Raw genomic sequence first — 22,571 nt, 5'->3', positions numbered from 1 at the left:
CGGCCGCTGTAGCGACAAAATGCCGATTACTATACGCGGCGCTAGACGAGAACTCTTTTCTGAGATGATGATGATGCATGCAGTTTAAGGCAACTTGTAGACCTGCTGGATGTGACATTCAATAGAAAGCGCAAGAGGGCCATCTCGATATTTGGCCCAAGAAAGTGATAGAATAGGAATGCATATTGCCTTCTAGGATATAACTCCCACTCATAGCCAAGTCATGATAATGTTATACAGGAAGAAAGCGGTTCAAATTAGCACTGTTTGACTCCTTTTACTCGGCCACCCAGACCGCCGCCATGCCCATACCCGTACCAACACACATGGATGTCACACCGACCTTTTGCCCCCTCCTCTTAAGCTCGTACAGTAGCGTGGACACCTGCCTCGCGCCGGTGCAGCCGAGCGGGTGGCCAAAGGCGATCGCGCCGCCCTTGGGGTTAATCTTCTCGGCGGGGATGCCCAGTTCGTTGGCGCACCACAGGCACTGGCTGGCAAAGGCCTCGTTGATCTCAAAGATGTCGACGTCGTCCTTGTTAATGCCGGCGAGCTCAAACACCTTGGGGATGGCCTTCCAGGGCCCGACGCCCATGAGCAGGGGCGGGACGCCCACCACCGAGGCCGCGACGTACTTGCCCAGGATGGGCTGGCCCAGCCGCTCGGCCGTCGAGCGCTTCATGAGCAGCACGGCGGCGGCGCCGTCGCTGACCTGGCTGGCGTTGCCAGCGTGGATGCTGCCATCCTTGGCGAACGCCGGGCGGATCTTGCCGAGCGATTCGGCCGTCACGCCGTCGCGAATCCCGTCGTCCCGGTCCACCACAATCTCCTTGGTCTCCCCGGACTTGGGGTCCTCAAACTTGACCTTGAGCGGGTGGATCTCCTCCTTGAACAGCCCCGCGGCCTGGGCCTTGACGGCCTTCTGAAACGAGTGGGCGGCGAAGGCGTCCTGGCTCGCCCGCGAGATGTTGCGGGCCTTGGCCATCTGTTCCGAGAGCACACCCATGGGCACCTTGCAGTTGGCCGCCTCCTGGTGGCTCTCGAGCAGCTCCGAGAACTCGGACACGGCGGCGGGGCCGTACTGGGTCGACATGCTCTCGACGCCCGCGCCGATGCCAATCTCGATCATGCCGGCGCGGATCGCGTTGGCAATGTCCACGCAGGCCTGCAGACCCGACGAGCACTGCCGGTTGAGCGTGTGCACGGCCGTCGACTCCGGGAAGCCGGCCACCAGGCTGGCCGCCCGCATCTCGGTCGCGCCGCCGCCGGGTGCGAGCACCGTGCCCACCACAATGTCCTCGACCAGCGCGGGGTTAATGCCCGACCGTTCGATGACGCCCTTGAGGGCGCCCGCCATCAGGTCGGCGGCATATGTGTCCTTGAAACCGCCCTTTCCGCCCTTGGTGATGGCCGTCCGCAGCGCGCAGGTGACGACGATCTGCGTAGAGGTAGAGTTAGCGGGGGGATGTCGTAGGACAACCCGCAGGTATGTGAAAAAGTTAGAGCTTACATCGTCGGGATTCTTCTCGAGCAGCTTAGCCTTGCCGCTCACGGAGACGCCGGAGATCTGGTTGCCCAGTTGAGAAAGTCTATCGAGAGCTGGCGAAGAGAAAGATCAGTCAGTAAGGGGCTGACAACGCCGACAACGCCGACAACGCCATTTGAGTAAGGAGGCAAAACCTACCGCCCATCTTGAAGGTTGGCGTCTAATATCAAACCGTTGACACAAGTTGAGATAACCCAGAAAACGGAAATGGGATGAAGATGGAGAGGATGAGGTGTGCTGATTTCTTTTGAACTTTCGGGGTAAGAACGTGCAAGAGGCAAATATCTCGGGAGCTTATAAACGAGCCGCGATTCCACCAGTATGGATTACAGGAAGGTAAGCGCAACTTTTACCTCGGAGCGGCACTCAACATCTGCTACGAACTCCGTTCTCGCCTGGAACTCGGTAAGTTGGAGCGCACACAGTGGTCCACGCGGTGGTTTGGCCACTGTAACGGCCCAGGTGATGTCAGAACGGCCGAGGCATTGCCGCTTACGGTTTAGCGTCGACTGGGGTGCATTTCTCAGCGCCTTTTCACATGCTTCGAAGTCGAGTCTGGAGACTGGCTCTGCATGATCCCCTTCTTTGCCCCAGATTCCTTCCCCAACATCCGGTTCCTTGGGAACCTCGGGGACATGAGGCTGGTGCGACCTTCCAACCAATTCCGACATCTCCAGTATTCTTCTTTGATCAAAGTCTACACTAATAACTTCGCTTTGTCAATGCTTCACATGCCAGCCGTTTCTGGTCCGTAACTACGGAGCACCGGGAGCATGTTTTGCTCCTTTCTTGTCTGCGCTTCGATTCGAAACTGGCATACACACCACAAGTCCCTCGAGTCCACAGGCAGCGATTGCCACCGCACGTGCTTGTCAAGACACCTATCAAGCAGAGTTGTTCGTCGCCCTGGAGAAGTTGTTATAGGGAACTACATGGAACTTCGAGTCAGTACACAACAATCGTGTTGTTGACTCGTTGAACTTCCAGGCCTCCACGCTTCGGTCTCACACACATCCAACAGGATTCCAGGGAGCAGGCTCAGTCAAGTCCGCGCGAACTGCTAACATGGCATGTCCAAAGTGTACTATATGTACTCTGTGAGTGTCCACATGTGATCCAGATGAATCATGCTAGCCGGCCACCGTTTTTGCGCGAGTCCTCTCACTTGTGGAATGCCTTGACCTTCTCGACTTCGTCATAACTGCCCATGAATATGCCCGACTTGTCGTGGATGTGCTCGGGCACGACCTCCAGCATCCTCCTCATCTTGCTGTCGACAGCTTGGCCACCGGCTAAAATCAGGGGTTTCGCAGCGGTCAGCGCTGGTTACGGTGCAAGTGCTCAGGGGTCGGGAGGGACAGTGGCAACTCACCATTCTCGAATACCATGGCCATTGGGGCGCACTCATACAGGATGCGCAGCTTGCCCTTGGGGCTTTTCTTATCGGCCGGATAGGCAAAGATGCCGCCGTACAGCAGCGTCCGGTAGGCATCGGCGACCATGCTGCCAATGTAGCGGGCGCTGTAGGGCTTACCGCCTTCGGGGGCCTCCTTGAGCGAGTTAAAGTAGGCCTTGACGTGGTCTTCCCAGTAAAGCGAGTTGCCCTCGTTAACCGAGTAGATGGCGCGCTTCCTGGGCATTTTCATGTTGGGATGGGTCAGGATGAACTCGCCGATACCGTTGTCGAGCGTGAAGCCGTTGACGGTGCCACCGCGCATCGTAATGACGAGCTGCGCCGACGCTCCGTACATGGTGAAGCCCGCGGCCACCAGCTCCGTCCCGGGCTTGAGAATGTCCTCTTTTGTGCCCGTCGACCCTTCGGCAAGTTTGTGGATGCCAAAGATGGTGCCTACTGAGACGCCCGCGTCCAAGTTGGAGCTGCCGTCGATGGGATCGCACGCCACGGCGTAGCGCGCGTTCTTGCTGTCCTTGAAGAAGACGACGTTCTCCTCCTCCTCCGACACCAGGAGTGCGCATTTTCCGCTTGACCGCATCGCCTCAATGAACAGGTCGTTTGAGATGACGTCGAGCTTCTTCTGCTCGTCGCCCGTCGTGTTGGATGACCCCGCCAGCCCCGTCAGGTTGACTAGCGTAGCCCGCCGGATGTAGTAGGCGATCGACTTGAACGCGAACTGCAGCGCATGGCAGAGGAGCGTAAAGTCTCCGGTGGCCTCCTTATGCTTTACTTGCTCTTCCGTGAGGAACCGTGTGAGGGTGACGATGTGGGTGTTGACCTTCTCCGTCTCGACCTCGCCGCCATTGGCGTTGACCGCCATTGTGTCGGTGGTGGTGTCTTTCAAGCTTTGGATGTTCAAGGCTGATTAAGACGTGTAAAGCGCGAGGGGGTGCTATGAGCAAGTTTCCTCTTGTACGTCTCCAAGTTTCCTTGTAATAGGTGCAGTCAATGGCTCGGTATCGTCGAGAGCCTAAGCAGGATATAAGGAGGAAAGGAGAAAGAGGGGGGACAGACGCAAACAAGAGAGACAGCTCCAACGTGTGTATAAGTGGAGTAGTCGGGGTATTATATCACACAGGACCGAGGAGAAGATCGAGACAATGGACGGGACTTGTCTGCCTTTCTTACTAGGTCTACTACTAGTGCATCCTGCGGGAACCTACGCTATATGTAGAGTAATCGAGACCCCTAACGCTATCATCCCTAAGCTCCCCGCCACGTTGATGAGTCTGTCTCGAGGTCCTTCATTACCCCGTTCAGTTTGATTTTGCGAGCAGCCGGCATGTAGTGTATGTAAGTAAGTACATGCGCATACACCGGGTTCAGGTACCTTACTTCACCCCGCGCCGTGCCCCTCATCGGCCGCCGTCGGCAAAGGAGCGGCTATGTATGGAGCGGCTTTGGCGGGGCTGGGAAACCTCTGACATCAGTGCCTCTCCGAATGCCCCATTGCGGACAAAAGCACTCTTGAGGGGACCAGGAGTTCATTACTTGCGGTAGCCAATTGAGCTCCTGCCGTTTCTTCCAATATTTCTCTACTTTGGCCCCATATACCCCGTTATTCAAGGACAGCATATCAAATCCGGTCGAGAGGAAGCCGAGTATCTGACGGAGATATGGATGAAGAATCTCCAATACACGTAGTGTAGAACTTGATTCCCGAAAAGAGGATTTCCCGGGACGGGATGCATTGGCGGGATGTATTTCGATGTGCTTTGTCCCGACGGGACCCGCATCTAGAAGCTCGGCATTTCTTGGCCCCTGCCCCGCAGCTCTGGAAGCGTTTCCCGATGCCACGAATCGGGAGACGTCTTCAGCAAGAAGCTAAGCCCTCTGTTTCCCTTTGGAGCCTGCAAGTCAGATGACTTGATCAGCTGGAGCCCGTAAGCTGTTCCTGGCATTTGGGGTTTGAAATGTTCTTAGTAAGTGCCTTCTACTTGACGTTGCAAACGTCCTCGTGACAGTTTGGCTTCTCTAGTGCTATCAAGGGGTAGCAATGGTAGTACAGAGGAAATTAACGTACAGTACATACGCAGGGACGGATACAATGATAACGTTACCAATATGGAGGTACATACACTACGGCACCACGGATAAGGGCATTGTTACTGTACAGTACAGCACATACAGTACGATTCCGTTTTATACAGGCGTCTCAACTCCGGTGACGTCACACCCAACCTGGAATTGTTGACATTCAATGGAGCTCTTCAAAGTAAACAACTCATGATGTTAGTCTAGTGTAAACCCATACAATGATTCCTGACTCCTCAAAAACTATTGCCGCCACAACGTCGGGATTATGATTGCAATCGGTACCAGGGATTCTGAGACACCAAGCTGACATCAGGCATTGACGACTTTGCTTCCTTCGTAACATCCTGGTAACCGATATCGAGTCTGTGGTGCTTTCTCAAATCGCCATTAGATTCGCTCCAGTCTCGCGGTCCTTGAAACGTAAGCAGGCGCGGGAGAACGATTGATCTGTCGTTTCCCTTGAAAGCATATCCGTCGCCTATCTCCATCATCGAGGGGATGAGCGCTCTGCTCTTGTAGCCGCTCTCAGGTGGTGCTGCCGCCCGCCAGTCCTCAAAACCGAAATTGGGGTCAGCTGTGGCTGTATCGGGTGGGTATGTGTCAGGACACGGCTCCAGGTTGGCTTCGATGACCCCGCCAGAGATTCCGATATAAAAGTTTGGCGACATGTCGGTCGCTTTGGCCATGGACCATATGCTGCTGCCACTGAAAGCCCTGAGCGAGTTGGCGAGGAAGTACTTGGAATTGGGCCGGTAATAAACGCGCCGCGACAAGTCATGCCAGTGGCAGGACAGGCCCCTGGCGTGGTCGCAAAGTGCACGACCTCTCAGTTCAGTTGTTGGTGGCCTCAAAAAGGGCTGGTGAGGCGGCGGAAACGGTGTTCTGTCGAGACAGGAGAGTCCCGAGGTGTGATAGTAGCGTTTTGTCCACCGAAAGTCAAAAACCTTGACAGTCACACCTTGCCCGCCCCCTACCACAAACCGTTCCGTGCCATAGGCCATGAGCGCTTCGGCGTCGGACCACGGGTCAACATTGTCTTGATAGACAGCATCGAACGGGGATGGGGTGCGGAGGTCTTGAAGCCTGTAGCAAATTATTAGTCCAACTGCACACCCCTGTTTTTGACGTTGACAAGCAACTTGCCTGCATGTACCATCTCGCCAGGCGCTAAGAAGCAGACTCGTGCCCCCTCTCGACCCTCCATGTCTGTATACGGGCTCCAAGGAGTTTGGGCAGATAGTCCTGTCAAATTTGATATCAAACTGCCGTTCGAGATCCACGTTCTTTGCAGCCGTGTGATGAGTCCATCCGGAAGGAGTCAGCTCAAGGTAGCGGAGGGGATCGCTACACCCAGTGAGTGCCAGCGCCAGTGACTTGCCCCCTTCCATCCATTTCGCGTGGCACAGCCTCGCCGAGCTGGATGTAAAGACGCTGTTTCTCAGGTCGTAAGTGTTCAAAGGGGTCACCTCAGAGGCGTCCTCTTCTGGTAAGCCATACACCCTCACAACTGACTTGGTGGCAGCCGCTATAAGGTTCCCCGAGGCGCTCTCGAGAACATCTAGAGAATTGATCGTCTCCTGCTCAACTGTCTGTTGGGACGTGTTGTCTAATCCGGATGTTGGTGTAGAGGAAGGCACAAACTGGGCAAGGCGGTGGCCGAACCTAGCAGGCTCCACGGAGAGGAGAGATAGTTGACCGTTGTCGCGACCAGTAATTATGGCTCGTCCAGTGACATGCTCGACAACCTTCAACGCCTTGATATCGTCATAACCGACTTTGAAACCGAGCTCCTTGCCGTCGGATCGGTGCCATGATGTTTGGGAAGTTCGGCCACGCCCCCTGCGTTGGCGAAATCGGGCGATAACATCCTCCCCGGCACCCCATACCAGAAGCTCTTCCTGGGTGCTCGGGTCAAAATGGGCATCGACAACAGATTGGAATAAACCTTTACTCCCCCCTGGTAGTCGCCCATCCCTCCGAAGTCCAATATTAGGAACTATTGCCTGAAACTGAAGGGACCGCCTGTCCCAGCAACGACTCTGCCAAGTAATTGATTCTGCCACCTGCTGCCAAGTGTAGCCCCCTGTGACCGCGCTAGAAAAAGAGAGGGATGGAAATCTGTGCCTGACGAAGACACGCCATCCTTCGATCTGCACAAGATGATGAAGCTTTCGGCACGAGAGCGCAAGGGCTCGAAGGTCTCGGGCGCTTTCTAATCCAGCAAATATAAGGAGCAGAATTTCGTCCGGTAAATCCGCCAGTCTCTGCATATCTATCGTACGAAAAGAAGCCTATACTCTATGTTGTCGTTTCCTCGTTCAAGCTGAAATAGCGAAGGTAGTTTTCAAAGGTGAGGAAGCCTAGATTTTAGAGATTATGTCGAGTGTAAGATATATGAACGCCACTCGCTACCTTACATACCAGGGTAAGATAGAGAAGGAACTGGGAATTGAGCGGGCGCTTGCCTCATGAAGCTTAGCAGTCATTGGTCTGCTAGCCATAACAGGAAGTGTTGAAATTCTCTGAGTCATTTAAAACAGGCAGCAACCGGGGACCAGCGATCCAAAGTCCCAACAACGACCAGCAGCTCCGATTCCGACTCCATGATGGATGAGGTGCCTAGTTTGGACCAAGGGCTGGCCGCCGGCAATCTTTGGGCGGGCCCGGCGGTCACAGTAATATTCGTGCTTCTTACTTACCGACTTGTAATTCATCCCGCGTTCTTTTCCCCCCTCGCCCGGATCCCTAACGCCCACTGGTCTGCCCCATTCTCCCCCATCTGGATTCTCAGCATCCGTTTCGCGCGCAAGGAGAACAGGACCCTCCACGCAGCCCATCGCCGGCTTGGTCCAATTATTCGTGTTGGCCCCAATGAGCTGAGCATCAATGACATTGACAGTGTCCATGCTGTCTATCAGGGCGGTTTCGAGAAACCTGCGTGGTACTCGGTCTTTGACAACTATGGGTATGGCAACATGCTCGACAGGCGATGCACCGACATTTGCTCACACCTGTCGAAAGCGTCCCCTGCATGTTCTCGGCACGGCCAGCAGCTGAGCACTCTGCGCGGAAGCGATTGATCTCCCATGTCTATTCCAAGTCCTATATCCAGTCAAGCCCGGCCGTCTTGGCGCAAGCCTCTGCCATTCTCTATGACAGACTCTTGCCAGTTCTCAAGGAGTCGGTTGCAGAAAATCAGGTCCCGCATGGGATTGACATCTACTCTGTCTTCATGGCGGCAACCATGGATTTCATCGCCTCGTACATCTTTGGCCTCGGCAACGGCACCGACTTCCTTGGCAATAAGGCGTACCGAGAGCATTTTCTTGAGCTTTACAAGGCCCGCAATGACTACGGGTTCTACGATCAGGAGATGCCATGGCTTACCAAGGTCTGCCGGAAAATCGGCATTCCGTTGTGCCCAAAGTGGGTGGATGCTGCGAACAGGGAGCTTAGAGACTGGTGTCAGCGTCTTTGCAACAGTATGGCCAACTTTGTCGAGGGCCATCATGAACCGCCTGCGGGTTCTGCGGATGAACCCATTGTCTGGCAATCTCTCGTGCGTGGGCTGAGAAACGAAGAAGCGAAAAACGGACGGGCATCGGTGCTGTTCCCAACAGCGCTATCTAATATTGAGCTCTCCATTGCCTCTGAGCTCCTGGATCATGTGTTAGCTGGCCAAGAAACGGCGGGCTTAGCTCTGACTTACGTGAGTTGGCGTTTGTCGCAGTCGTTGGAACTTCAGAGAGAGCTCCGTGCCGAGCTTCTAGGTATCTCGCCAAACATGCGGATAGGTACTCATGGCACAACATCTATGCCCGACCTCAAGCAACTGGACAGTCTGCCGCTACTTCATGCCGTACTTACAGAAACACTTCGCGTTCACGCGCCCATTCCCGGACCACAACCCCGGCAGACGCCGGCCTCGGGCTGCCAAATCGGTCCTTACGATGTCCCGGGTGGCGTCAGAGTAGCCGCGCTGGCCTATGCATTGCACCGCGACGAAACCGTCTTCCCGGAGGCCGAGAAATGGGACCATACCCGGTGGCTTCCTCAGAGTGTCGATGATGAAGCTAGAAAGGAAAGGAGCAGACAGTTTTGGGCGTTCAGTTCCGGAGGTAGAATGTGCATCGGGTCTAATTTCGCAATGCAAGGTGTGTTCCCCCTTGACACTAACTTTCGAGCTCCTTGCTGAAGACATGATTGTCTTAGAGATGAAACTCATCATTGCGGCCATCTACTCTAATTACACAAGTCATATTGTTGATGATGAAGGCGTAGCAAACCAGTCCGACGGTTACACCGGACGGCCAGAGAATGAGCGGCTATACCTGCGCTTTGAGAAAGTCCATGATGAAAACACTATGAAGGTGGCTCACTGATGTAGCCCGAGCAATTGCATCGAGATTAACGTTAGGCTTAGTCCGAGGAGGATCCGTCGAAAGTTAAGGACTGGTCGCAACGTGGCCTTCCTGGTGTTTCTCATTGGCAGTTTCGACCTACGATGTAGTTATCATCTTGAAGAACCACCACACACTGTTGTGCAGAAATTCTGACCTTTGGTTCTCCGGGGCCTGATCTCATGAATTCGTTAGATGACCTACCGGTCCCAGTTGGGCTGCAGCTTTACGTACCAAACGCCAAGCCGCCGAGAGATGCAATCGATCGCCCAGAAAGCTTGTTCATCGGAAGATTCCGATCTCTCCGCGATGCACGTGTCCTCGGCCGAACCCGGTCTCGTGCACCATGCATTTGTAGCATAGACGGTGAGCTCTTGTTTGGACGATATCCAATTGCGGGAATACTCGAGCGAAATTGGACGCTCGAGTGTTACAGGTGATCTGGTACCTAGGGGATTTGACGATGGCACAGAAGACACGACGCGGGAATGTTTTTTGCTCCCGTCTTCACACTTCGCGGCAACTTGAACATGCACAAGGTGGAAGGCCACTGAGTGGCCAGATACTCAGCTGTTCACGGGACAGTTGCTTTAATTCGTGCAACGGAGATCCCTAACGTCGCCGTCTCTGTGGTTACGCTAATGAATTAGGCAGGTGCTTCCTCCACCACGAGAAGTGACCGTGGAAGCGAACCGAAACTTCCCCGTCGAATGGCTAAGGTAACAAATCCTGCGGAAACCCCGCCTATTTACTACACACTATGTTGGATTCTCTTTCCAAATTATCGCTCAGCGCGATCCAACTCAGAAAAGGTTTGATGATAACTGTTCCTTAAGTCGGTCGCCCCCGCCCTGGGTCGTTGCTGGCGTCCTCCTTAAGCTCTTATCACTTCGCTTCTTAAAAACCCTTCACCCCAAGATATCTCTCTTACGCTGCTCTCGCTCACCAATTGACCGCTTAATCACCCGAACAATCGCGAATATGGGCTGGTTTCGGAAAGTCAGCCCAGAAGCCAAAGCGGACGGGCATGGGGTGGCAAAGCGCAAGTCGATCTGGACATCTCTCCTTCCCGTCATGGCCTGCGGCGCCGGGCTGTTTTCAGATGGATATGTCAACAATGTAAGCGTGGCGTACTGTCCCTGCCAAGTCTGCCCGCCTAACCATTGGACTGACGACTGTAATTCTCGACCCGGGTTCCGCTAGGTCATTGGATCGGTTGTTACCATCCTGGCCCTACGCTATGGGGATGTATGGGCGACGTCAAATGCCAAGCACTATCTAGGGGACATCGCCTTTGCCGGAACGGTCGTAGGCCAGCTCGTCTTTGGTTACCTGTACGTACCTGGATACTGGCTAGCCTAAGCTGTTATGCCTGGCAACTACTGACTGGAAGCGGCTGCATTTCGAAAGGTCGGACAAGTGGTCACGCACCAACTCGTTGGTGCTCTCGACTGTCATCCTCCTCGTCTTCACTGCCCTCACGGCCGGCTCGTACTATCATGGTGACACGATCGGCATGTTTAATATCATGACGGCTTGGAGGTTTTTCGTATGTATATTCCCCGGATGTCAGACGTGCCTGGTTGTCTGACAGTTCATGGTAGGTCGGGATCGGCATTGGAGGTGAGTATCCAGCTGGCAGCGTGGGATGCGCCGAATCGACGAGCGAGCTCAAATCCGGAACCCGGAATATGTGGTTCATCATCTTCACCAACACCATGATTGACTGGGTGAGTGATGGTTGGCATGTGCATCGCGGTAACCCCGCTAATGGGTTGAAAAGGGGTTCGTATTTGGCGCTTTCGTACCGTATGTCGTCGCAGCAGCCTGCCACAATGAGCATCTCGACACTATATGGCGTACTAGCCTAGGTATTGGTGTCGTTTTCCCCCTGAGTCTACTGATCCTGCGTATCTTCTTGAAGGAGCCGGAGGAGTATCAAAAGAACTCAATGAAATATGCACCGATACCGTACTGGCTGGTTCTTCGCTTCTACGGCTTCCGCCTGTTAATGGTCAGCTTGGTCTGGTTCATCTATGATGTGAGATCCCTCGGTCCCGCTTCTGGTATTGTGCCTGTCTAGCTCACAGCACTAGTTCTCGGCATATTCATTCGGCATCTATTCGTCAACCATCCTCGCCAACATCTTCGACTCTGAGCAGGCACCCCTCACTACTGTTTTCGGTTGGAACACCGTCATCAACCTCTTTTACATCCCTGGGACGATGCTTGGAGCCCCCATTTCTGATTGGATTGGCCCTCGTTACGCCTTGGCAGCCGGTGTCACGCTGCAGGCTGTCGTAGGGTTCATCATGGCCGGCGATTACAACAAGCTCGCCCAGCCCGAGATGGTGGGCGCCTTCGCTGTCGTGTACGGAATCTTCCTATCCCTTGGCGAGCTCGGACCAGGAAACAACATCGGCCTCATCGCAGCCAAGACGTGCGCCACCGGGGTGCGCGGACAATACTACGGTATCGCGGCGGCCGTGGGCAAGATTGGCGCCTTCGTCGGCACGTGGGTTTTCCCCTACATCATTGCCGCAGGTGGGGAGTCCAAGACGCTGTCGGCTCAGTACCCGTTTTATGTGTCGAGCAGCCTGTGCATCCTCAGTGCGGGCCTTATCCTCGTAGGCGTGCCGCAGATTGGGCAGGACTCGATTGGCTCCGAGAACGACAGGTTTCGCGCGTACCTAGAGATGAATGGGTATGATGTCCGGCAGCTTGGGCTCAAGAAGGGGGATACGCTGGAGTCTCTAGGGTCTGGGCAAATCGAACGCGAGCCTGTGGTTGTCGATGAGAAGAGAGTATGATGAGGAACGGTGTGTAATGAGGTAATGTGGTGTGCTGGGGAACGGTAATATTAGACAGTAGATGCTGTTAGAATCATTATCCGCTTGCTTTCTTGGTTGAGAAAGTTCACCTCGATGTCGTCTTTGTGTGTCTGCTATTAGGCGGCGATCAATTGTCACGGCTTAGAGACACGACGCGGCCGAGTCATGACTCGCAGACATGGGGCGCTAGTCATTTGTCTATATACATCAACTCCCGAGTCAACTGTTCGTTCAAATGCCGAGTAAAGTAAGTCGAGATGCCCCACTCTTGTGGCATCTAAATTTACACCAAATCTAGATTCTATAAGACCATGACCGCCACAGCCTCAACTTACGTCTGATCTCTAATATAAGGTCGCTCTTCAATCCAACTCGACCCCTTCAAGCGCCTCCATTATGAACGCTTCTTGCTCTGCCTCTCTCTTGAACCCCAATGTCCCGATTTTACCAGTGTCTTCACCGCCTTTGCTATAAGCAGATTCAGACTCCTTGCTCCCCTCTCCTCCAACCTCCTCCTCTAATCCAGGCTCGCTGAACCCGTCCCCATCACCGTCCTCACCACCCACGCTGCCCTCCCCACCACTAACCTCGCTCTCCGTCTCAGGCGGCGTCTCCATGCCCAGTACCCTCCTTGTGGAAGAAGAAGCAGACAGATTTCTCCTCAAGAGACACATCTCGACCGTAATCCCTGGCCCAAACGCGCACCCGATTACGTACTCCCTGGGTCCACCTCCCTCATCCGCATCCTCATCCCCGTACGCAGTAGGCGCGAGCGCGTCCATGTCCTTGTGCCGCAGGCGGTCGAGCACGCTGAAGATGGTGGCGGAGCTGCTGTTGCCGTGGCGGACGTACGTGTCGTAGCTGGCGCGCATGTGCTGCGGGGTGATACCGAGCGCCTGCTCGGCCTTGGTCAGGATGGTGGCGCCGCCGGGGTGCATGGCCCAGTCGAAATGTGCGGGGCGCGTGTACGACGATGGCAAGGCCGTGGGGGGCGAGGAGTCTGGGGGTAACGAGTCGAGGAGGGTGCTGAAGGACGGCTGCAGGACCGACTGCGTCAACTGCGGCACCCGCGGCGACAGCACCACCTTCCACCCGAGCGGGTCGACGTCGAAGCCCAGGTCCGGTTCCGTCTCCGGGATGGTCTGGTGCGTCCAGGTCAGGAGCGTGTAGATCGGGGGCGGGGGAGATGCGGGGACCGGATGTTGTTGTTGGGTCGAGGTGAAGGGGATGTTGTTCGTGAGAAGGACGGCGCTGGCGCAGTCACTGAAGAGGACCACGCCGATGCGGGTCTCTTGGGACTCGTGGATGCTCTCGAGTTCGCTGCGGACCAAAGTTGTGCTGATTTCGAGCGCGACACACAGGATGCGCGCCGGCTTGCGCCGCTGCGTGTGGCCCAGGCAGAGGTTCGCGGCGGTGCGCAGCGCCGCCAGACCCCCGCTGCAGCCTACCCCGTGGAGCAGCACCTTCTCGACAGTCTGGCTCAGGCCGAGCTCCTTTGCGACGAAGTGGTCGTATCCGGGGTTGGCAGAGTTGGTGCATGTCGTCGATACCATGTGGGTCACCTGGGCGGGATCGACCTGGGCCTCAGCTAGGGCTTTCCGCGCGGCGCTGACGGCCAGCGGAACGCCATCTGACATGAAGGTCTTGTGGAGCTCGGCGATGGTGGGCGGGTCGGGCCGGTTCACCAAAGGGTGATCTGGCGTGCCTATCGAGGAGCGCTGGTCGATGCCTGTGTACCGGTTGATGGACAGGACTTTTTGCATGCTGAGGGGGCGGAATGTCAGTGTACGGGCCAGCTTGTTGAGGAAAGGACTGGCTACACTTACGCGGGCGAGTCTGGGTAAAAGCGTTTGCTCAAGACGTCGACCGCACTGGCTTCGAGCGCGTGGGGAGGGTACTGTGTACCAAGACCCAGGATGGAGAGGCCTAGCTCTCCGGAGTCGGTTGGCGCAGCCATTTTTGCTGGCTTCTGCGGGGCGCAATGGGCAGGAAGATACCGTGACAGCTCAATTGATCCCTCTTGAGCGTTGCGGAGTCGTTGCTCAGTATACCACAGTATACGTCGGCGTGATGTCAGGGCGGAAGACTTCGAAAGGCCAACACACCGGTCGATAGCACTCTTGCAGATAATATGAGCCGAGGCTAGAATTCAGTGCAAAGCCGACTTCTTCCAATTATCTCAGGACAAGACTGCGGGGAAACCTGGCTTGGAATCGAGAAAGTACTTCGTAGATATCGGTGGCTGGGGGCCGGGGGCGTCTCTGGGATGAATGCAAACGAGAGGCAGCGCCGGGACGGGCACGCGATAGGCCGTTACAGCCGCGCCTGGAAAATTGGGCGCTTGAAACTCGACAGCAAGCAGGCCAACGGATATCTCAAGACTGGAGGATAAAAAGATGTGTACGAAGTACTGTACAGTAGGGTGAAACGCCCTTGAAGTACCTCCGTAACCCTGTGAGCAGCAAGGGCGACGCTGCGCCCCGCCAACTAATGCCAGGAAGTTCAGCGTGTGCCGTCATCCATCTTGATTATGAGGCTTGGCCCCATCATCATCGATAGGGAGGATTCATCCAGTGATTCAATTTGGGACCCTGGCATTGCTGGATCGGGACATTCGGTGAAAGTTCCATGCGCGTACTTCAGCATTGTCCTGCCCTGGCCCGACATGATAGATATCGCCGTCTGATGTGGGTTCCTGTGCTTGAAAACGCCCAGCAGTGTCAAATGTGTGGGAGAAAGGGGCTGGGTAGATCATAAACGTCACAAAACTGATTCGACAAAATGCCCTTGCATCCATCGACATGTAGAAAAGCACGTGCGTGCTCCAAAAGGGTTCCAATTTCCAAAGATTAATTATGGGGCCAAGATTGCAACTGCCCGAGCGATTCGGAATTCTCGCTCAGCCTCGGTACCTCCACGGAAGGTCCGGCCGGGTGCAACCGCTACCAACTAGTACGGAAAGGCCCGCGAGCCTGGAGCCGGTAACCGCTCTGGCTGCTTGATTACTGCCAAAAAATATAAAAAAAAATAAAAAAAATAGTAAAAAATAATAATAATAAAAAAAAAATAAGGCAACTCCCAATGGCGCGCATTGTAAGTCGAAGACCCCATGTTCGCGCTTCTCAATAACATCCTTGGATGGCAAAATTACCGCTGTGTCCCCCCAGCTCGTGTAGTCTTGAGGAAGCTCAGACAGACTTGTCAGGCCTTGATTGAAGAATTCTGGGTTGAAGGAAGAGTTCCTCCAAACATGGCAGGAATAAAAGTCCAAAACGGTAGCTGTGAGATACAAATTCTTCAAGAGAGAAAATAAAAGGTTGAGGTATCAAAATGACATCGCCAAATCCATTGCCAATCGTAGTGCAACCTACACGTAAGGTATGTCCAGAGTCCCGTCTCCATTTTGTGTGCTGAACCGGCTAGCACTCCCAATAGACACTTGCTCATTCCCACAACCCTATAATCGAGAACCCTCCACCGACGACACCTCTCTTTCTGCATTACGCCGTCTTCTTCCACTGCAAATACACGCCAATCAAACTGCTCAAGGTGCCCGCAAGACCGACAATGCCGTCATCGAAGGGGACCCAGTTGAGCGCCGAAAGAGGCACCGTCAGATCGCAGAGGTCCGAAGTTAGTTGGAGTTGACTGCCCGTCCGTTCCCTGCAGCGCACACCGCGACGTTAGTAGCCGTTTCCATACCGCGTACCATCAGCAACTGGTTGGGAATCAGAACTCACATGGCAATCCTCTTGCTCTCGAGCACGCCCTCGCCCTCCTTGCGGTCCACCCTCGCCTCGCGCTGCTGGAGCTGGTAGAGGGTGTACAGCTGAGCAACAACGCTGCAGGCCAGGCCGGCGGCCCAAAAGCGGTAGGCCTCCTGCTGGAAGCGCTTGGCCGAGGGGCTCCTGCGGATGCCCAGGGTGTCCGGCAGGGTGGCGAGGTCCATGGTGAGGTACCCGGCGTAGCCGAGCTGGCGGCCGACGGCGGCGTAGCGCAGGACGGGGTCCATCGTCTTGGCGTCGGCGGCGACGGCGGCCGCCTTGAAGTGCTCGACGTTCTTGCCGGCGCGCAGCACCTTGCGCACGAGGCCAAACTGCTTCTTCAGCGTCTCCCACGGCTGGATCGACGCTTGCGGCCGGTTGGTCCGCAGCAGGTACCACGCGTAGAAGCGGGCAAAGTACTGCAGCGTGCGCAGCAGCTTGTCGCGCCCGACCGTCGTCGCGACATATTTGAGGTAGTGCGACACGGCCGGATGGTAGATAACTGCGTCGGCAACCATTTTTCCTTCCCTGTCGGTTCCCTTCTCTCGTCGAGTTTTTCTTTGGTGATTCAATTAGGATGCGGGATACCGCTAGGCAATAGATTGAAGCAAACCAGCCAAGATAGATAGCCTCTATCAGTGGTGGAAGGGAACGGAGCCCACAAAGGGTTGGATGGTCGGCGCGACGTTCACTCACATGCCGAGGTAGTACGATGCATTAGGGAGCGCGCAGAGGAGCATAAAGCGGGGCTCCGTCTCGGCTTGTCAGAAAACGACCGTGTCATTTCAGGGTTAGGGGTTCTCTGCCCCTTTACATACAAATGCACACACCCCTAAGAACCGGTTTCCCTGAGCGTAAAATCATACAAATGTACGGAGTAGCTAGCACGCTAAAGTACAGGAAATTGCAACAGATACCAAATGAACGCTATATACAGCCATCTATAGCTTCGGCGAGGGAGTAAACAACCCAACCTTTTCCTTCAGCGTCTCTTCGGCCTCCTTCTCGATCCTCGCGACGAGGTCCTTGCACGTTGGAATGTCATGGATTAGACCGATCACCTGGCCGGCGGTCCAAACGCCATAGTCCGGATCGCCGTTGATAAACACCTCGCGGCCGCGCTTGCCGCTGACGTAGGGGGCAATCTCGGCGAACTCGCCCGTCTTGCTCTCCTGCTCTACCTTGAGCGCTTGCTCCGTGACCTTGTTCCGGTACAGGCGGGTCGTGTTACGCCAACGGCGCAGCAGGAGCGCCGTGTCGGTCTCCTGGGCTCTGACAATCTCCTCCTTGATCTTGATGTGGACCGGGCTCTCGACCGTGCACAGGAACCGCGTGCCCATGTTGATGCCGCAAGCGCCGAGACAGAGCGCCGCGGCCAGCCCTTGTCCGTCGGCGAAGCCGCCCGAGGCGATGAAGGGAACCTTGAGAGTCTGTCGAGCACGGCTGAGGAGGATAAAGTTTGTAATGTCTGACTCGCCGACGTGCCTTTTGCAAGGTGTAAGTCTCTGTTTATCATCCGCCTTGATCATGTGCATGACTTACCCGGCGCATTCGAACCCGTCGATGCTCAAGAAGTCGACGCCTAGTTTTACAGCGGACTGGGCATGTCGGATGGTCGTGCACTTGTGCAGGATGGTGCACCCGGCCTTTTTGAGTTTGGTGATAACCGGGCCCGGCGAGTTGCCAGCCGTCTCTACGATCTTGACGCCCTCGTCAATAACAACCTGGGCATACGCCGCATAGTCTGGTGGCACAAGCGCGGGTAGCAGGGTAATATTGACGCCGAAGGGTTTGCTCGTCATTTTCCTGCACTTGCGGATTTCCTGGCGGAGCCCCTCGGGCTCAGGCCAGATGAGCGCCGTGATGATACCCAGGCCGCCCGCGTTTGATACGGCACTCGCCATCTCAGCTGTGCCTACATGCTGTTTAGAGTGTCAGCTTGGTGGCATTCATGCTAGGGTGATTTGGTGATAGGCTATTGTGTAGATTTACCTGCATGCCACCCTGGACGACAGGCACTGAAAGATATCAAGATTAGCAACCTCATCTAGTGCATGATTACATGCAACTTTCTAGAAGTACATACCTGTGATGCCGAGCCGGCGAGTGAGTTCCGTGTTGAAGGGCATTGTAAGTTTGTAACGACGATGAGTTGACGATGAGCAGCGCGTCGAAGGCGAAAGCGAAAGCGTTGTGACAAAACGGCCGAAGACAAATCGCAAGAGATTCGGGACGTAAGACGCCAATTGGTATCAAGCAGAACCAACAATGAGCAAGACAAGCGAACGGAAAACCGGAGGACGATACATTGATGAAGGCGTGGTCGGCCGGTCCGTGACCAGTATGTCGGGTACGGGGGCCTTGTCTTTGCGATGGCGGCCGAGCCGAGGTAAGTTTAGGAGCCGGACAAGGCCGAGGGCCTGAGTGGTCACAGGTTGTCAGTGGTCACAGGGCGGCCAGCTGAGGACTCAGCCCCGTTCCCCACTGAACGGAGTGTAATTACGCATGAATCTTGCGGAAGAAGGATGTAAGGAGCGTTAATTACTCCGTACAACTGTTCTTACAAGATATTTCGGAGCATGTGATGCGAGTTGATTGACCACATACCGGTATTACACTGTGGTATTCTTGAAATTCCACGCGTAACATTACGCTTGCAAGCATTCGGTTTGTAGTCGGAGCGTGCCAAGCCCCCCAACCAACTTAAACCGAGGGACGAACCTTCCAACTTCAAAGCGACAACATGGAAGTTCGAGACAACAAGTGAGATGTTTGACTCGAAAAGCATTACTACCTACATCGCGCCTCGAAGAGTTTTTAAAGATCCGAACGAGTTGATAATGTACCGCACCGGCCTTGGGGCCTTTCCCGGCTACCCTGTACGAGGACTTCTCGCATCACGACTTTCGCCTAGCCACTTCATTCAGTCTATTCATTTGTCATGAACTACTCATCGCTCTCAAGGGCCACAGCACCTCTTCTCAGCGGCAGATATTCTCCATAATTGTCGAATAGCACAGGCACGCCCAATGTGTGGCAGCCTATGCGTCTCCGACTTTCGGTGGCATCCATGCTGACCAGCACTATCAAACCACAAAATGATCCAGACTGCACAAGCCTACCCGAAGCTGCTATGCAGTCTCTGCCCAACCTACCCGTTTTGCCGAAAACGAAAAGGGACACGACGGGCCAACGCATGAAAGCCCAACAGGCGACTTGATTCTAGGTGCCACATACGATGTTCAAGTCACTACCTAATCTTATGGCCGCGGCAAGCAGCGCAGTGTTCCGTCGCCGATCAGTGAGAGACAATGTTCGACAACAATGCCGGCGCTACCTGAGCTGGCGATGCAGCTGTCGGAACTAGCGGCGGCATATCGCTACGCTTTGTTGTTTAAATAGCCGGCGCCTTCTACCACCATGGACCCGTATGTGTCGATAACCGAGCCCGTTGTTCGTCAAATATCTCACTTACCGCGCCTTGTCCACTCCCCGTGGGACCTGCCGTCTTCCGGATTACACAGACGGCTACTTGCTTGTCTGCCAGTCTCAAGCGGCATCCGACAGGTCACGGCAGATGTCACGACTCCCCGGGAGCAATGCTGCGATGCGGGCCAGCGCTTAGCCGTTTTCCAACCGCTCAGTTAGCTGCCTTCGTATTTTCGGCGTGTGTACCCTACCGGAGCCGCATAATTAACACCCAAAGCCGAGTTGGACATCGCGAACATCCCTATTGGCTGGGGACGATTACCTCCCATCCAACTCGTGCCCATAACCGCACAAGATTCGGTTTTGTATTCATCTCTCACCTCTCCCATTCTACCTGACAAGCTGGGCTGATTTGATAATGCTGCTTCGATTCTAGCCCCTTCACCGTCGCGGCTGGCCGCCTCCAATACCTGCCGGCCTGCGCGGCCGACGTGAATGAGCCGCGTGTCACTCGACTGAACCCTGCATGACGTTGATCAACAATTAATTGACGCCCCACTGCGCATCAAGGCCTGGCTGATGGTTTACTGCGGCGACATGCCGTGCACCATGGCAACATAATTGTTGGGCTTGATACAGCACTGATGGAGGGTTGTTGCGCAGCGTACCGCAGACTCCGCAGGTTCAATCTGGCCGGACTTGCCTTGGATGATTTTCGGTCTGCCGTCAAATTCCACGAAAGGTTGACGCCTAGCTACTCTCCTTGCGGTAGTAGCTGCGGAACGGAAGCGTCTAGAAATGTGCCGCTAGCCGACTGATGAGCGCCCCCAATGCTCTCTGACCCGCTGGTGTTATGCCTCAAGTGTCTATCTCAACTACATCGAGGCGAACAATATTCGGATTGCTTGCAGTTTGTGGGACGGACTTGACGGGCAAATGCCGGAAGCAAACAAGCTCCATATCTTAGCAGGAGGCTGGCACTTTAATTCGTCACCATCTTTCCAGAAATTATCTGGAGTGCCTCCACTGTCCAAGAACCATCTGGGAAACCTCAATGAAGGCGCTGGACAGGAGACGAACGCTTTTACCCCTTAATCCAGGAACCATATCCGCCAAAGTTCCTCAACGAACCTTTTTTTTAACTTTTTTTTTTAACTTTTTCTTTTTCTTTTTCTTTTCCTTTTTTTCCTTTTTTCCTTTTTTATTTTTTATTTTGGCTCCCCTCCCTTCGCTGTTCTTTCGTATGGCGGTCAGTACTCTGAAAGCGATGGCAATGCTTTGAAGGAATCATATTTCTCACACAAGATCGCTGTCAAACTGAACTGCCAGACCCCCTTTTGGACCGGCAAGCCCAGCCACCGGATGAAATTGGAAACCAAACGATGGTACCCGACTTGACGCTTCTGATTGGAGGGATTGGTGTCCCCCTCCATGCGACTTGATGATATTATGATGTCGCCTGCAGCGCTCCGGTACGCCAGCAGAGAATCTCAGATATTTCAAACGCAGTCTTCTTGATATGATGATACAGCATTTGTTGCCCGACTGTGACCTGGCAGTCGGGACGTACAATGCAGTAGCAATTAGCATCCGGTGCTGCCCAATTCGCTTTTATCGGACACGGTGAACGGGTTTCACGCGGGCCATGAGGGGCTCTTCCAGGTTGCACTCCTCCGGATGCTCTGGAATGCTGCGGTCCCGTACGGCATTGACAACTCAGTCCATGTTCGATACCTATATCCTTGGCACCCGATACACCTACACAAGCATTTCTGCCCAGTCTGCCAAAGACTGTGCTAGGTATCTTCTCAGCAGATGCGGTGCAGCAACATTGGAATTGTTGCTGGAAGGCCTTGGCGAGCCTTTAGCGCCACTTCAACTTCGTCCCTGCTTTAGTCCTTTTTGAGTAATGACCTTGTCCCAGTGACAGCTCAGCGTCACAGTGGGCAGCAAAGACTTGCCATGGTCAGAGACTGGATGGAGCCCTGTCTATTGCTTTTTCCCTTGCACCTAACGTTAATTAGTGCATCGCTTGTCCCTTGTTTCTTTCTCATCCGAACGGGACACCCGGCGCCCCTAGGCCGTTGCCAATGGCTGTCATGGTGTTTGAAAGCCGCTCGTGTGCGTTGACGCTGTGTTCGTGCAGTTGCTGGCGTCGTCCGTCCAGGTGTGCGCCCGGGGTCTCCAATGTACGACTGGTTCCCTGTTACGGAGCTGCAGCAACGGAAACGTCTTGATTAGTGTCATGGCTTGCTCGACTCCCAATGAATCCTGACCCAAGTGGCACCATGATTGTTGGACCCGGTGACTTGGCACGCGGCAGCAGCAGAGGTACTGTACAAAGGCAAAGTTGAAACGACTCAGAGAAAAGAGGAAAAGTCGAAGAAACATTTCCCATCCACCGCCTCCCGGCAGCAGAGAAAAGCGGCCGGCCAATGCCTGCCCAGGTACTTCGTACCCTCGATCTACTTAGACCGAGTGTGCTATCACAGCAGTTTGACCCGCTGAGATAGCCGCCTCTTCCTCTCGCAATTGTATCTGCTAGACGTCCTCAAAGGCGAGAACAGGAGAGAAACAAGGCATTTACTCACTTGTCCGCCCGTCTGTACATGTCCACGATGCACCGTCCCGTCATCTGTCCATAATCTACTCGTTGTCCTGCGTCTTTGCGGACAAACAAGTCGTCTTTGCAATTAGCAAGACAGCATATGCCCAGACCGTACGGACAAGGGATATGCATTCTAATTAAGTACACATCTACTCTTCGAATCCCTTTCGGCCACATCACTCTGTCTGTTTCTACCGCCTCATTGCCCATCATAGACCAATTAGCCGGAGCCTCAGTGGTACCGTCGTGGAGTGTTCCAAAGCTATAAAATCGATCCCAGAAACACCGTCATTACTGTGGCTCTTCCCGCATCTTCTCGCTTGTTTCAACATCTACTTCACTCCTATCTAGCCAAGAGGCTACCTTGTTGCAGATCTTCAACAACGCTTGCGTTGTCCAAGTATCGCCCAACTCATACCGTCTTTGTTGTTACTCGGACAACCCCCACATTGTCCAAACAATACCTCTGTCTTGCTGTGACGAATCACCGATTCTCTGGG

At 54.6% G+C, this 22,571-nt stretch overlaps 8 protein-coding genes across 8 annotated transcripts; 2 read left to right on the top strand and 6 right to left on the bottom strand.

Moving 5' to 3' along the window:
• Nucleotides 1-82: 82 nt before the first annotated feature.
• Nucleotides 83-1,956, bottom strand: N656DRAFT_847523 (3-ketoacyl-CoA thiolase-like protein). Its single transcript, XM_064819270.1, has 3 exons — nt 1,685-1,956; nt 1,511-1,599; nt 83-1,438 (listed from the first exon to the last, which is right to left on the bottom strand). The coding sequence occupies exons 1-3, from the start codon at nt 1,689-1,691 to the stop codon at nt 278-280; spliced, it is 1,257 nt and encodes a 418-aa protein (XP_064667327.1). The 5' UTR covers nt 1,692-1,956; the 3' UTR covers nt 83-277.
• Nucleotides 1,957-2,707: 751 nt separating this feature from the next.
• On the bottom strand, nt 2,708-3,822 carry N656DRAFT_770769 (inositol phosphatase; the record flags this gene model as incomplete). Its single annotated transcript, XM_064813801.1, has 2 exons — nt 2,708-2,838; nt 2,919-3,822. The coding sequence occupies 2 exons, from the start codon at nt 3,820-3,822 to the stop codon at nt 2,708-2,710; spliced, it is 1,035 nt and encodes a 344-aa protein (XP_064667326.1).
• A 1,480-nt stretch (nt 3,823-5,302) lies between these two features.
• On the bottom strand, nt 5,303-7,309 carry N656DRAFT_758864 (uncharacterized protein; the record flags this gene model as incomplete). The annotated part of the gene is made up of 2 exons (XM_064813183.1): nt 5,303-6,144; nt 6,193-7,309. 2 exons carry the CDS (start codon nt 7,307-7,309, stop codon nt 5,303-5,305), a joined length of 1,959 nt encoding a protein of 652 aa, XP_064667325.1.
• A 289-nt stretch (nt 7,310-7,598) lies between these two features.
• Nucleotides 7,599-9,614, top strand: N656DRAFT_782606 (cytochrome P450). The gene is made up of 2 exons (XM_064815792.1): nt 7,599-9,193; nt 9,252-9,614. Exons 1-2 carry the CDS (start codon nt 8,071-8,073, stop codon nt 9,419-9,421), a joined length of 1,293 nt encoding a protein of 430 aa, XP_064667324.1. The 5' UTR covers nt 7,599-8,070; the 3' UTR covers nt 9,422-9,614.
• Nucleotides 9,615-10,420: 806 nt separating this feature from the next.
• Nucleotides 10,421-12,249, top strand: N656DRAFT_715323 (MFS general substrate transporter; the record flags this gene model as incomplete). Its single annotated transcript, XM_064812038.1, has 6 exons — nt 10,421-10,558; nt 10,643-10,773; nt 10,850-10,988; nt 11,044-11,169; nt 11,223-11,480; nt 11,536-12,249. The coding sequence occupies 6 exons, from the start codon at nt 10,421-10,423 to the stop codon at nt 12,247-12,249; spliced, it is 1,506 nt and encodes a 501-aa protein (XP_064667323.1).
• A 383-nt stretch (nt 12,250-12,632) lies between these two features.
• On the bottom strand, nt 12,633-14,227 carry N656DRAFT_770766 (thiolase-like protein; the record flags this gene model as incomplete). Its single annotated transcript, XM_064813800.1, has 2 exons — nt 12,633-14,034; nt 14,097-14,227. The coding sequence occupies 2 exons, from the start codon at nt 14,225-14,227 to the stop codon at nt 12,633-12,635; spliced, it is 1,533 nt and encodes a 510-aa protein (XP_064667322.1).
• Nucleotides 14,228-15,340: 1,113 nt separating this feature from the next.
• N656DRAFT_782601 (peroxisomal biogenesis factor 11) lies at nt 15,341-16,759 on the bottom strand. Its single transcript, XM_064815791.1, has 2 exons — nt 16,011-16,759; nt 15,341-15,933 (listed from the first exon to the last, which is right to left on the bottom strand). The coding sequence occupies exons 1-2, from the start codon at nt 16,550-16,552 to the stop codon at nt 15,771-15,773; spliced, it is 705 nt and encodes a 234-aa protein (XP_064667321.1). The 5' UTR covers nt 16,553-16,759; the 3' UTR covers nt 15,341-15,770.
• A 50-nt stretch (nt 16,760-16,809) lies between these two features.
• On the bottom strand, nt 16,810-18,557 carry N656DRAFT_782599 (inosine monophosphate dehydrogenase). Its single transcript, XM_064815790.1, has 4 exons — nt 18,121-18,557; nt 18,027-18,052; nt 17,577-17,956; nt 16,810-17,519 (listed from the first exon to the last, which is right to left on the bottom strand). Exons 1-4 carry the CDS (start codon nt 18,161-18,163, stop codon nt 16,976-16,978), a joined length of 993 nt encoding a protein of 330 aa, XP_064667320.1. The 5' UTR covers nt 18,164-18,557; the 3' UTR covers nt 16,810-16,975.
• Nucleotides 18,558-22,571: the final 4,014 nt, after the last annotated feature.

The sequence above is a fragment of the Canariomyces notabilis genome (genome assembly GCF_033297395.1).
Source record: "Canariomyces notabilis strain CBS 508.74 unplaced genomic scaffold N656scaffold_23, whole genome shotgun sequence".
Taxonomy (NCBI): Eukaryota; Fungi; Ascomycota; class Sordariomycetes; order Sordariales; family Chaetomiaceae; genus Canariomyces; species Canariomyces notabilis.
Note: the sequence above shows the minus strand (reverse complement) of the source record. Positions and strands in the feature narration are given on the sequence as shown.

Coding starts and splice junctions, on each gene's coding strand:
- N656DRAFT_847523 (XM_064819270.1), bottom strand. Junction 1,439..1,510: donor TCGAGAAGAATCCCGACGAT/GTAAGCTCTAAC, acceptor ACCTCTACGCAG/ATCGTCGTCACCTGCGCGCT.
- N656DRAFT_782606 (XM_064815792.1), top strand. CDS start 8,071: ATGTTCTCGGCACGGCCAGCAGCTGAGCACTCTGCGCGGAAGCGATTG. Junction 9,194..9,251: donor GTCTAATTTCGCAATGCAAG/GTGTGTTCCCCC, acceptor TGATTGTCTTAG/AGATGAAACTCATCATTGCG.
- N656DRAFT_782601 (XM_064815791.1), bottom strand. CDS start 16,552: ATGGTTGCCGACGCAGTTATCTACCATCCGGCCGTGTCGCACTACCTC. Junction 15,934..16,010: donor GAGAGCAAGAGGATTGCCAT/GTGAGTTCTGAT, acceptor TGTGCGCTGCAG/GGAACGGACGGGCAGTCAAC.
- N656DRAFT_782599 (XM_064815790.1), bottom strand. CDS start 18,163: ATGCCCTTCAACACGGAACTCACTCGCCGGCTCGGCATCACAG. Junction 18,053..18,120: donor TCGCCGGCTCGGCATCACAG/GTATGTACTTCT, acceptor GATATCTTTCAG/TGCCTGTCGTCCAGGGTGGC. Junction 17,957..18,026: donor TCGTCCAGGGTGGCATGCAG/GTAAATCTACAC, acceptor CACTCTAAACAG/CATGTAGGCACAGCTGAGAT.